The 13671-nt window shown below is 36.1% G+C and overlaps 1 protein-coding gene across 2 annotated transcripts in view; it reads right to left on the bottom strand.

Annotated features, from left to right (window-relative positions):
* Positions 1–251: 251 nt before the first annotated feature.
* The window catches only part of LOC138691515 (zinc finger protein 431-like), a 29010-nt gene continuing 15590 nt past the window's right edge, over positions 252–13671 (bottom strand). The window contains exons 4-5 of one of the 2 annotated variants that reach the window (XM_069813515.1): positions 11677–11756; positions 252–324 (exon numbers count right to left, since the gene is read on the bottom strand). In XM_069813515.1, coding sequence (XP_069669616.1) covers positions 264–324; positions 11677–11756 — 141 coding nt within the window. In that variant the 3' untranslated portion in view covers positions 252–263. Of the gene's footprint in view, positions 325–3311; positions 6705–11676; positions 11757–13671 lie in introns of those variants that run through there. The other variant, XM_069813514.1, reaches the window with a different exon arrangement.

The raw sequence follows: 13671 nt of genomic DNA on the forward strand, positions 1-13671 counted from the left end.
GAATATATGTTTACTCATATGTCTCACCCATCCCAGCTGCAGTTTCTTGTGACTAAGATAACAACCGACCTTGCAGCTAAGAGTATCTCGCTCTAGAGTTCTGATTAATAAAATCCATCTGCCTAAATCGATGGCGTCAACTATATCACTGATAATGTCAATTACCTTGGAAATGCGTAGGCTTTTTAGTGTGGAATAGTGGAAATAGTATGTGATCACTTTCAGAGTTGTATGACTACCCGACTCGCCCTAATTACATATTCTTACCTGTATATCAAATTTGTCCTGCGTGAATGAAGAACACCGCCATAGTTCCTAAATGTCCTGTAATTTGAAAGAGAGAATAAAGATGATTTCAGTGTCGCCAACAACTCTCACATAATAATATGGGCGAAAGTGACACATTGGAACAGATTGAATTTATCATCTCAACATATAATTCTCCAAGAGGACTATATATATTATATTACTTACTGGCTGCTATTATCCTTCTATTTAAGTTATGGTCTTGAACTCAGTGGATGCATTTGTGTTGAAGATACTAGAAAGTTTATTTACAACTTCTTAAGGATATTCTGACATCATGAACGTTTCAGAGAAGAGTTTCAGTATGTTATATCAGAGCCTAATAAATCCAGTCTTCCAAATAATTGTAGATATCTAATATTTACTACTTGCTTTTAATGAATGATCGTAGTTGATAAGGTCATGTGCGGCACATTGGGGGCTCATTTGAACAATGTTAAGAACTGCTCCACAACATTAGCTTTACAGTACTGTGAAAACCTATTTAAAATTTAGTATAACGAATTTATTGATGACATATTTTTTTCAGGATATATAAATAGAAAAGAACAAGCATGAACTTTCGGTCCTGGATCCTGGATTCATATCGCTAGCATTATCACTTTGATCTTACTCAGACGCTAGGTAACCATAACACTTGATAAAGCGTCATAAATTCACCAAGTAGAAAAAAGAAATGAATTTTCCAATGAAGTTTTTCCGGAAGGTGCAAGGTCTGCCAGTGAAGGAAAAGGAAAACGTATACAGGAAAGGGGTGTATAAATAATTGAAAGCTCTTTCATATTCAAGTATAAAATTATAGGGGTGCCATTCGAAATTTCAAAAAGTGTCAGCGGCTGGGGAATGGGGGTGAAAACTGAAATGCAGTTAACCCTAATTTATGACTTCCCCCTCAATATGTAAATTGACGTGTTCTTTTGTTTAAATTGAATTCAATTTAAATAATTAGTTATTGAGACTGTGAAGTTTTGAAATTGAAGTACTGTATGTAATTAATGCATATTTAAAATTCTGAGATGTTTATTAAACAATGTCTCATATATCTTTGCCATTTAATATTAAAAAACTTGATAATGGATTGAATAAAAAATGTAAATAGAAAAACTGTACAATTGTGCCTCCTTTCCTACACACTTAACCTCACCTGTCACATAATATTACACACCGAGCCTATAACTTGTAAATTATCATTTTGAAGTTCCAATTTTAGAAAAAGGCCTGTATTGTGTTTGAAAAATTCACTATTTCGAGGGACCTTGAAATATTTGTAACTGATCTTCATCTCAACATTGATGTTGACAAGTTTTATGAAGATTTTTGTACCCTATAATATCATTAGATGCTAAGAATGAAAATGATATGGAAAGGAAATGATCGTCTTCATTTCATAAAAGCTTCAGATTAAAAGTAGGTAATATTTTATTCTTTCAAAACCTAATTTATTTGATAATACGGGAACTGTTAAAATAATATATAAAAATTAATAACATTTATTAATCGTCAAATTCAGGAATCAGTGGAAGTACACGAAGAGTAATATGGAATAATTTGGCTGCATGACCATTCTCCACGTCATAACAATTTGAAACTAATTATTACAGTTTTGAAATATATGCGAGAAATAAAACAGATTTAATAAAAGCTTTGCAAAATAAAAACAAAACTATCACCACATCGATAGGAAGTTAATAGCTTTCTTATATATATCTCGTCTGAAACGTTTAACGTCGTCTTACTAGAAAACTAATGTACATATGCTCTTAAGTTTTGTCTAATGTTGAGAAGAATGCAATTAAGAATGATTTGTCACATGGGCACATTTCAGTACAGTGGACGGTTTTCGTGTACATGAAAGAAAAAATTGTAAATTTGATGCCTGCCTAACATGACAAGACTTGGCAAAACAAGATCTCTTCAAGAGGTTAAATATACAGGTAATACGCCAAATGACAAAAAACATAGATTCCTTATTTTGTCTGAAATTGCGCTACAGACAACCGTTCTTTAAATACAGAATGGCAAAATAAAACGCGACCTGAAAGTAATCCTAAATCGTATCCAAAGACGTAGCTAGGAACATCACTGTTTCCAGATATAATGGAGTAAGGCTTGTTAGCTAGCGAATATATCATTGTTTTTGTATACATTACAACTTTTTTGTATCGTGATATTGCTGCAACTTACATTTCGTTCAAATTCGAATTAACAATCGAAAGTGAATAAGGCACTATACCGTAATTGTTTCATTTAATACAGAAAATTGTATATTTAACAGATTTGTCAAATTGTTAAGAAAGTTGAAAGTGTCTAATCAAAAGCTATAAGAAATAGGATGTTATTGTCCTTATGGTCCTACCTCTTGATTAAGAGATTTATTGATGAATGTGACCAAAAGTACCTCGTTTCAGATCTATTTCATAAGCCGTAACCGAATTTTGCACAAAACGAAAATCGTAAGATTAAGTGAAACTGTGAGGTACCATTACATCTAATATAAGTAATGTTTCATAAAAACTTGACTATATTTATGTTGCAAGTATCTAACTCATCTAAGATCGATGACTTTAAAAGTGCTTCTCAAGACACTCTTGCAACAACTAAACTTCAGATCTCGAGAACTGAGTGGTTTAGAATCATGACTGACAAGCCTGGAGTATTGATGACTCGAAGAACTCTACAGTCACCTCGGACAGTGGGCCGAGAGTGGTTTTTTCACAATGAAAGTGAATTTGAACAAATTGCCTCACCTCCACTGTCTTTAATTGTATCAGGAAACTTTCAGCAGGGAAGAGAGGGGATTGCGAGATATAATGGATTATTTAAAGAATGAAAATAAACTTATTATAAAATCCTCATACGATATTATTTCAAACATAAGATATGTGACAAAATAATGGTACATACATGAAAGGTTTACTTCAGGTAATTAAAAACCTTTTATTATCTTAAGGAAAGTTTATTCTTGATTGAATAAGTATAGGTTATTAATTGGTGTATGGAAGAGTTGAAGCAAATAATCTGTTTCCATATTTATATTAATTCATTTTATTGCTCATTATATCTAGTACAGTATAGTTCACATAGCCCGTTATATTTCTTAGTTTTCTAGCACAAAGCCTCATTTCACCGTGTTTGATATATCATCACTTTTTCCACAGTTATACAGAATCACTGCAAATTAGATATAACACGATAAATACGTAAAATTATGGTTACATTATTAATTCAACAAAATTTCGACAAGTTCACCGTATGACTACAAAAGTGTTTTATGATCCACAATGAACCATCAATGGAAACAACAATGTGCCTAATTGAGCATTCGCGTTTTTCAAGAGTACAAACCTATTAACATTTACAAAGATTTATTTATTCATTCATTCATTCATGCATTCATTCATTCGGTGTTCTGCACTGCAAACCCAGCTTTCTCCAATCTTTCCCATTTACTGCCTTCCTCTTTGTCTCCTAATATGATGCATATATCTTAATGTCGTCTGTTATTTGATACCTTCTCCTGTCTCGAACTCTTCATCCATTCACTTTCCTCTAGTTCATGATTCAGTATGTAGTTTCTTCTCAGCTAGTAACACAACAGATTCCTTTTCCTCTTTCAGATCAATTTCTGCATCATTATATCTTCATCCACTCTTTCCAACACAGCTTCATTTCTTATTGTGTGTGACCACTTCACATGTTCCATCCTTCTCTATATCCACATTTCAAATTCTTTAATTAGCTTCTCTTCACTTCGTCGTAATGTCCATGTTTCTGTCCCATACAAAGCACTTCACTAGTCACTTCCATAGTTATTTTTATGAGGTCTGCAGAAGATGCTCCCTTATCTATCAAAAGCTTCCTTTGCCATCGCTATTCTTCTTTCCACTTCTTGGCTGCAGCTCATGTTACTACTTATAGTACAGGTACACCCAAAGTATTTGAAGCTGTCCACGTGTCCTACTGTCTCACTTTGTATTCGCAAGTTTACTGGCCTTATGTTTTTGCTATGATCATGATCCTCGTCTTATTTGTATTTAACCTCATCCCATACTACTGCTCACAGTTGTCATTTAGCTCCATTACCATACCCAATAGTATCGTTTCCTCTTCTGCTAACAACGCCATGTCATCAGCAAATCGTATGCACTTTATTCTTCTTCCTGGTATTATCACTCTCATCATGTTCTGAAATCGGTTCCTCAAACCCAGGTTAAACTCCTTCAAAATTTATTACACAGAATCTTTTAAGAATTCTATTTAAATGGTGATCTGGTCAGATACAGTCAGAGTTAATGAGACACGATGGATGAAGATATCATATTACAGGAACCTACCTAGAAAATATAAGACGAGGAAATAGCTTTATAGGAACAACAGTGATTGGTTCTTGTTAATTGGGAATGCTCACATTTCAATATAAGTATTTTTACAGTATTTTCGTTATAGGGTTATTTTAGACCATGCCTAAAAGTTTTAGCTTACGTGACTGAGATCAGATTCTACAGACATCGCATTACTCAATCCCTTCGTCAGTATGTTTGCAAACATAGTTATAATAGTCTTCCAAAATAAACACGTTTCAGATATATCACAATTGAAAGGCTTCTCGTACATGAATACTTAAGTTATACTTACGAGCCAAACAAATTTGACAGTCACATTTACATGGATTCTCGTCTATGAGCAAGATTTCGTCTTTTATAACTATCGACTAAGAAAAACACTCAAAACCAAAATCGCTTTTGAAAGTCTCCTCGCCCCTGTGCTGGCGTCATGGTCTTTTAAGGCACTGTTCTGGGTGCAACTTTTACCACAAACGCCACATATGTAGGGTTTCTGGCCTGTGTGCAGGCGTTCATAAACTCTTAGGGTACTAGAATCTGAGAAACACTTGGAACAAACATGGCATTTAAAAGGCTTTCTCGCCTGTGTGCCTGCGCAGATTTGTTTTTAGGCCACTCATCATCGTCAAATCCTTATCACAAACATCACTTTTGAAGAGATTTTCGCCAGTGTGCAGGCGTTCATGGACTTTTAGGTAATACGAATTCGAGTAACACTTACCACAAACAAAACATTTGAAAAGTTTTTCGCCAGTGTGCAGGCGTTCATGAACTTTTAGGTAATACGAAGTAGAGTAACACTTACCACAAAAATCACATTTGAAAGGTTTCACGGCTGTGTGCTGACGTACATGGATATTTAGGTTACCCGACTGAGAGAAGCATTTACCACAAACATCACATTTAAAAGGTTTCTCGCCAGAATGCACACGTTCGTGGGATTTCAATCTACTCTGAGCAGAGAAAAACTTACCACAGACAGCACAATTGAAAGGTTTCTCGGCTGTATGCTCACGTTCATGGATATTTAGGTTACCCGACTGAGAGAAGCATTTACCACAAACTTCACATTTGAATGGTTTCTCGCCAGAGTGTACACGTTCATGGGATTTTATGCTAGTCAGAGTAGAGAAAAACTTACCACAAACAACACACTTGAAGGGTTTGTCACCGGTGTGCACAAGTTTATGATTCCTCAGAGAAGTCAAATGAGAGAACGACTTACCGCAAACATCACACTTGAATGGTTTCTCGCCAGTGTGTGTGCGCTTATGATCTTTTAAGTTACAGAACAAAGAGAAACACTTACCACACAGATCACATTTGAAAGGTTTCAAGCCAGAATGCAGAAGTAAATGAGCTCTCAGTGCAGACTGCCACGCGTAACTCTTACTACACACATCACATTTGAAAGGTTTGTCGCCAGTGTGAAGGCGTTCATGAGATCTTGCCTTACAGGACATCGAAAAACACTTACCACAAACATTGCATTTGAAAGGTTTCACGCCTGTGTGAAGGCGTTCATGAGTTTTTAGGGTACTTGACAACGCGAAATCCTTACCACAAACATCACATTTGAAAGGTTTCAAGTCAGAATGCCGGAGTATATGGTCCCTCAGGTTACCGAAATGCGTGAAACACTTACCACAAACATCACACTTGTAAGGTTTCACGTCAGAATGCCGGAGAATATGGTCTCTTAGGTTACCCAACTGCGCGAAACACTTACCGCAAACATCACACTCGTAAGGTTTCTCGCCGGTGTGAAGGCGTTGATGAATTTTTAGGCTTCTTGAGGTTGACAAATACTTAGCACAAACACTGCATTTGAAAGTTTTCTTCATTACGTCATTGGATAAGTGGCTATTCAGTTTTTCTCCAGTTGAGTAACATATTTTAGGAAGTTCTAATTCCAACTGCTTGTCGCTTTCAGAAGACCGCACAGGTTTTCCCAAGGAACTTGAATTCTTGAGAATTTCACACACAGTCTCATTCTCTTCATGTGCAAGACTGTACAAATCTGTTGATACATTTCTGTCATTCCTAGCTGCAATCCTGAAGTGAATATACAATCAGACTATGAAATAGTCGCAACAAATACACATTCAATTTATAGAATATTGAAATTAAAACAACCTATTTCATGAGGCAGTACATTACGATTAGAGATACAAGCTTGTAATTATTTTATGAGTAATGTTGCAAGCATCAAAATGTTTCAACAATTTGCATTTCACATGCACAATGAACTTTATAAGAATTAAATACCGTTAATCAACTCTTAGCTACCTTATATTTAAAAAAAAATCTCTGTACAAAATCAACTGCCTCTGCCTTACACTTTTTCGACAAGAGCGAGCTATTTTATGTGACTGTTTAGAAATTCGGGATTGAAATGTGCTATAACATTTTCTATCTCTTATTCTTATGATTTATAAGACCTTTGTAGTTCGTTAATTTTGTCACTTTAAAATTGGAAAACTTGCAGTGGAACATTACAGATTCCATTTCATAGTAGAGTAATCATGAGAAAATCTGTATTGGTATTATATCTAACTTCATATTTGTTGTTTTGCGAACACTGAACTAATAACAATGCTTTAAAAATTCTGCAACAATGTAATTTACAATTGTAAAAGAATATAGGCCTAGTAAATATAAATTTTTCCTTACACTTTATTGATAAAAAAACCTCCGAATCAACGACATAAAACCATTAAATGATTTAATTGGGAGAAGTATTAGATATGTCTGTAGCAAATACAGGACTTGAAAGCATTTTGGTTGACGAGCAGCTTCCACATCTACTTGCATGTAATTATTTCAAGTTATTTATTAGAACAGGAAATATGGAATTGTGGCATCCGTATAGAGCATTCTGGAATAATATGTTGCCTCGGAAGCGTTTTCGCGCACCTAGCGAGAAGGAAGGCGCGGGGAAACTGAACTCGAGCTTCGGTAGGCGCTGTAGCGCAGCGCGGAGCGAGAGGAAAGAACTCCCGTCCTGGCGCAGAGCGGAGTGAGCAGAAGTAAGGAAGCACCTGGAAGCGGATTGTTGTGGAAAAACAGAGGCTTCACGACGCAGAACATTCTAGACGATCGTGGTAAACAAATAACACAGTAATTGCCGACGAAAGTCTGTCAGTTAGTCTTCAGTCTTGGACAACAGCGGAACCTCATCTGGAGAGCTGGATTCGACGTGCAGGGAACTGCTTGGGTTCGGCGAGTAGTGAAATGTATCTGGAAGGGTTGGGTTCGACAAACAGTGAACTTGAGTGAGTGAACTTGAAGAACTAGCAAAGGCGAACGAACTCAGAACTATCAGTTTTGTTCTGCGCATAGTGCACATTACGAGTACATTGTTGTTCTCAATAATACACGTGTATTGTCATTGTCGTCGTGTTGCTGTGTTGAGTGGAGTACCAATTGTTGTAGGGTAAATTATTTTAGGAGTAAAAGGCGCATTGTTGACGGATGTGTGGTTAAAAGTAAAAAATAAAGAGTGTATAAAAGACCAGACGTGAGCAGATCCAAATATACATCACACTCCTAACATGCAAGTACACACAGAAGGGAAGACAAGAACCAAGGAATGAGAACTGTTCAAGATGTTAGTTCTCTACGGTGTAAGGCGAAGAGTAACGACTGACATCTTCTTCACAAGCTGCAATATGACAGTGAACCTTTTAGCTCAAAACCTACACCTCATTTGCAGGGGAAAAAATTTACATACCCAACCGTTCACAAAAGCCAAAGGAAGCAGTCTTTTTGTCTCTTTTGGGGTTATGGTCATTTGACTGACATGATATAATCCAAGACATAAAAAGGACTGTTGTGTTGCTATCATCACACAGAGACAGGGAGACAACTTCGTTTCAATAATAACACTCGACCGTAAGCAGGGGTGGATAATATGCACAAGATTGCTAGACAGTACACAACTTGTGAAGTGGTCTGTGTGACTGTTGTGGAACAGAAATGGGGTCAGTTCCGTGAACACTCTCTGGTACACTGAATGGAAAATGAAACAAAACATTATAGACGCCTATACCAGCTAGAAATAGGAGAACAGCTGGTACGTCCCTGCATCACCCAGAGATCTACGACTGTAGTATTGACAATGCCAGAGTGAGTTTGAATGGACGCACTTGGTACACACACTCCGTGGAATGAACGCTGCATTAGCCAATGTATCAGCTGGAAATGAAAGGAAAAGTGGACACTGCCACATGTAGCCAGTTTGCCAGACAGAAAACTGACCTGAAGCTTCATATTGTGACAGCAAAGAGTCGATCACGCGTCCCGCAGAAGGCGGGGCGCTGGAGAAGACGGGCGACGCAGGTTGCAGAAGGTTGCAGCCGCGCGGGTCTGAAGGGGAGGTGAAGGGGGGGAACGAAACCTCCCGAACAGACGTGCAGAAACAGAAGCCGCGAGTAACAGGTGGAAGACACCAGAAACGGAAACTCCCAGAATCGTACTTTCTGGAAACTATGGTTTAGTAATGAATACAGGAGCGAGGAGGAGTTCAGTTTTTGGTCAGCAAGCCAGTCCAATCTTGTGTAGCAGTGAACCAGCTTCGAGAACGGAGTTCGACGTGAGAGTATGTCCGCAACTGTGCGAGCGTCCAGGCGAGTGCGGCGTATCCGGAGTCTGTGGTTCGACGAGCAGTGGACCGCAGTTGGGGGACCTGTGTTCGAAGTTCAATGGACTGTCTCTGCAAGTCTTGGGTTTTATATACGGTGACTTGAGTGGATGAGCTAAAAGAACTCGCTAAGACAAACGAACTGTGAACTGAGAACTGACAGTTTTGTGTTGTAAATAGTGCTTTGTGAACATTAGTTGAGATTAGTAGTACATTGTTGTTCTCAATAATCCAAGTGAATTGTCATTGTCGTCTGTGGAGTGCACTAACGAATACTGTATTGCTGTGTGGAGTGGAAATCCCATTGTTGACGGGAGTGTTTAAATTCAATTATAGAAAGTGATTATTGTTGTGACAATAAAAGTTACATTATTGTTTTTGAATAAAAGTCACAATATGATAGACGACATTAAGACATATGTAGAGACTAAAAGAAAGGCGGAAAATAGAAAAGGATGACCAATGCTAGGTTTGCAAAGACAGATTTGCTGACGAGCATAACACTATGAATCAATGAAAGATTCGGAGTGATGGTTGGATGAATACCGTTTATGTTTGGTTCAGCGTCTCCTATGAGCTTCCCATGTTACTCCACTCAAGCACTTGATTACGGTTGATTTGTTCCTTACACTATTAGTGATATTGTATAAGCAAAATTGCATTCCAAATTTTATAGAATTCCGAGTGTGATATATATGCAGATAATGGTGGGCCTGATTTTTGATAATGAAAATAAAGACATTGGACAAACTAATGAAACCATTCCCAATAAAAATAGCTACAGCATAGCACAATAAAGAATCCTCCGAGGGAGAAAAATCAATTCTTGTAATATAAGAAAACGTTTTTCGACATTATAAGTACGCATTGCAATTGCAACTAATAAGGAAAGAAATATAAGCTTAAGAAGTTACTACTTCTTTGTTATTCAGTTTGTGCGTGTTTTTATTTTATTTTTTATTTTAGTAGGTTATTTTACGACGCTTTATCAACAGCTCAGGTTATTTAGCGTCTGAATGAGATGAAGGTGATAATGGCGGTGAAATGAGACCGGGGTCCAACACCGAAAGTTACCCAGCATTTGCTCATATTGGGTTGAGGGAAAACCCCGAAAAAAACCTCAACCAGGTAACTTACCCCGACCGGGAATCGAACACGGGCCACCTGGTTTCGCGGCTAGGCATGCTAACCGTTACTCCACAGGTGTGGACATTGTGCGTGTATTTACGTACCAGTTCATGGTCCTTTCTTCCAATGTTTCGTGGCACAATATAATTAAAGTACAGTACACATCATTTTAATTTGGATGAATATAATTTAAAGAGCAGTATTGTTCAGTTATAAAAAAAGTAGTCATAAATTCATTATTACATATCACAAATATTACAATATGTAAATCATGTTTCTGTCTTAGTTGTCTGTCTTTTATAGAATATTTCTAAATTCATCACACCTTTTTTAATGCTGATAATTATTGTGCACGACGCGTCTCAGGTAGGTACTAATAACACAAACTACCTGATTTATATGATTGGGAGTTTCTCTATAACTACAATTCCTTATTTACTGTAACACTTAATACATCCCAGCCCTAATGCTGGTAGTGATACAGTTTAATGCAGTCTTTTACAGAGAAGCATGGAGCTATCCCATAACCATAACTTCAAAACTCATAAGTTGCCACGCTGTTTCGTGACAGCACTGCTCTAACCTCACTATGTGTGAGATATATTGGAGAGTAACAGAGTGAATGGCTTTATTGCTGAGAGTCTGCATTAGTTAATAACAAACCCAACATGTTTCCTGTGTGATTGGGAAAGTATGGTTAGGTCTACTGAGTGGAAGGGAAAAGAAATCAGAACCTGGTGAAATAACATTGCTCAACAACCATTGGATGTATTATTTAGTTGTAATTCTAGTAGTGTGAAAGTGAAAGACTGATCCCCTTAAGTACACCAGAATGCATGAACGAATTGAGGAATGAAGAAACAAATAAATAAATAAATTTTAAAATACATAAAAATAGGCAAATTAACGATAAATAGTGACTGTAAAAGTGTTGAGCAATTCACAGAAAAACGCTTGGAACGGACTCAAAATGGTAGTTCAATATTTCCCTGGGCTGCAACATGAGTGTGGAGGTCCAATTCTTTCATGTTAACCTAGATTATTTTCCTCAAAATCTAGGCACTATTCGTGACGAACATGAAGTGAAGTTTGAACAGTACTTATGGAAACCAGATACCAAGGGAAGTGGATGTGAATGTGATGACTGATTATTGCTGGACGATTCAGACAGTCAGTTCTTCTGAAGCTGCTTCTCGACAGTCAAGTAAACGAAAACACAATGAACTCTCTACGTGAATGCTCAGACAAGACACTCACCTTTCGATGAAAATCTTGTCCTCTGCCGTTACTTCAACCCTTGGCTCTTCATTAAATTTGTGCAAGTCACTCTGGTCTTCCTAAAAACACGGAGCAAATAAAACAGAAAAATAGCGCATTTTCATTAACATCAATTTTAGTTGCCACAGACTTCCGTTTAAGTAATATTAGAGCTACCAGAGTTTAGCTAAAAGAACAGAAATCTTGGGGCAGATTTTTCATGAGATAATTCTTTTCCTTATAGAACAGCGTTTTTCACCCCTTTTCAACATGTGGCACATGAAGGTGTAATTTAAAATCCTGCGGCACTCTCATATAATATCAAGCTGTTGTTTGCAAGGAGGAGGGGAATTTTGAGTGTTTTAGGAGGGAAAGATTGTTACAAAATACATATAAACCAGATAAATTTATATATGTATTGATAGATTAAAAAATAGTTTTAATTTTATATTAATTACTTTTTAGTCAACATACCAGGCAATAATTAGTGAAAAGGCACATGGTGCAAAAAAAAAATGTAAATAAGAGGAACAAATTTAATACAATTCACAAACTGAACTAACACAATTTATGTATCTTCATTTAAAATTATGATAGAAATTCAAAATTTAATGACAGACAATTACTCCAGTGCAATATTGTGTGATAATTATGCGTGTTTATTTTTTAATTTGTTATTTAGAAAATTCGAAAACATACAATATCATCACATGTGTTGGTAAGTATTTAATGAGCGAAACATTTTCTTTCATAAAGACAAATAAAATTTTAATTTTAATTAAATTAAATTAATTTAATTAATTTAAATTCTAATTTTATTGACCTGGTTACCCTAGATACGCGTCAGTCATTGTCTTCTCTATGCTTGTACACCTACGTTGTGTTTACTGAAGACTGACTTGAGCCGCATGCCAGCGGATGTTTAGAGTGTCCCGTGGAAAATGGCTGTTATAGAATAACTAACTAACTAACTACTGTATAATAGGAGAAATTAACTATGAACGAACAATTCAATTTATAGTCACGAATTTGGTAGATTATTTAAGTGGTTTTTTACGACACTGTCAACTATAATGGTTATGTACTGCCTGAGCAAAGTAAGGTGATAATTCCAGCGAAATGAATCCAGGGTCCAGCGCCGAAAGTTAGCCAGCTTTTCTTCTCAATTGTTTAAAGGATAAACCCAGAAAAAACTTCAACCAGGTAACTTTTACATTACCAAGTATATAATGGTCTGGTTCAGTCTTCTTTTAATAGTACTTCTGTGCTCATAATAGCAGCAGTTTACAACCATATTCTAATGATAATTAAATGTTGCGTATATGTGAATAACAATGTTAATACTGTCTAATTTATTCCAGTTGAGCTGCATAATTTCTAACAGCAATATCATATACTATGGAATTATACTAAAGCTCCAGTACACAAAGATTCCTTTGCTATGACCATAATGATCATTACACCGTAGATAACTTGAAAAGAGTAAATAAAATAAACAGTAGTTTCATGCTTGCTCTGCGTGCACATATATATCAGTACATGTTGCCAAATTCAGAACCTATTCTGGAATGCACTCAAAATAAGCTATATAATTTATCTTAAATTTATAAAATATATTTTCTCTACGGGTAAAATAATGTTCTACAAAAGATATATTGCAAATACATAAATACTTAAATTCAGACGCTAAATAACCTGAGAAGTTGATACTGCGTTCTAAAATAACCTATTTTAAAAAACTGGGTGAACAACAAATGACGGCAGGTGATAACAATCGCACATACATCTAAAGCAAACTCAATTATTAGCATCCTTACCCAGATAAGACTGAATTATTTTTTGTTAAAAAAATACGATTTTTTGTATGAATTATTTAATTGTAATTGACATAACATAACAAAGCTGTTTTTAATTTTTTTTTTATATTGATAGTATCCGAGTTTTTCAGTGTCCTATATATAGAACGTCAGTCATATCCCCATGCAAAAACATTAT

Source organism: Periplaneta americana, chromosome 16, assembly GCF_040183065.1.
Source record: "Periplaneta americana isolate PAMFEO1 chromosome 16, P.americana_PAMFEO1_priV1, whole genome shotgun sequence".
Taxonomy (NCBI): Eukaryota; Metazoa; Arthropoda; class Insecta; order Blattodea; family Blattidae; genus Periplaneta; species Periplaneta americana.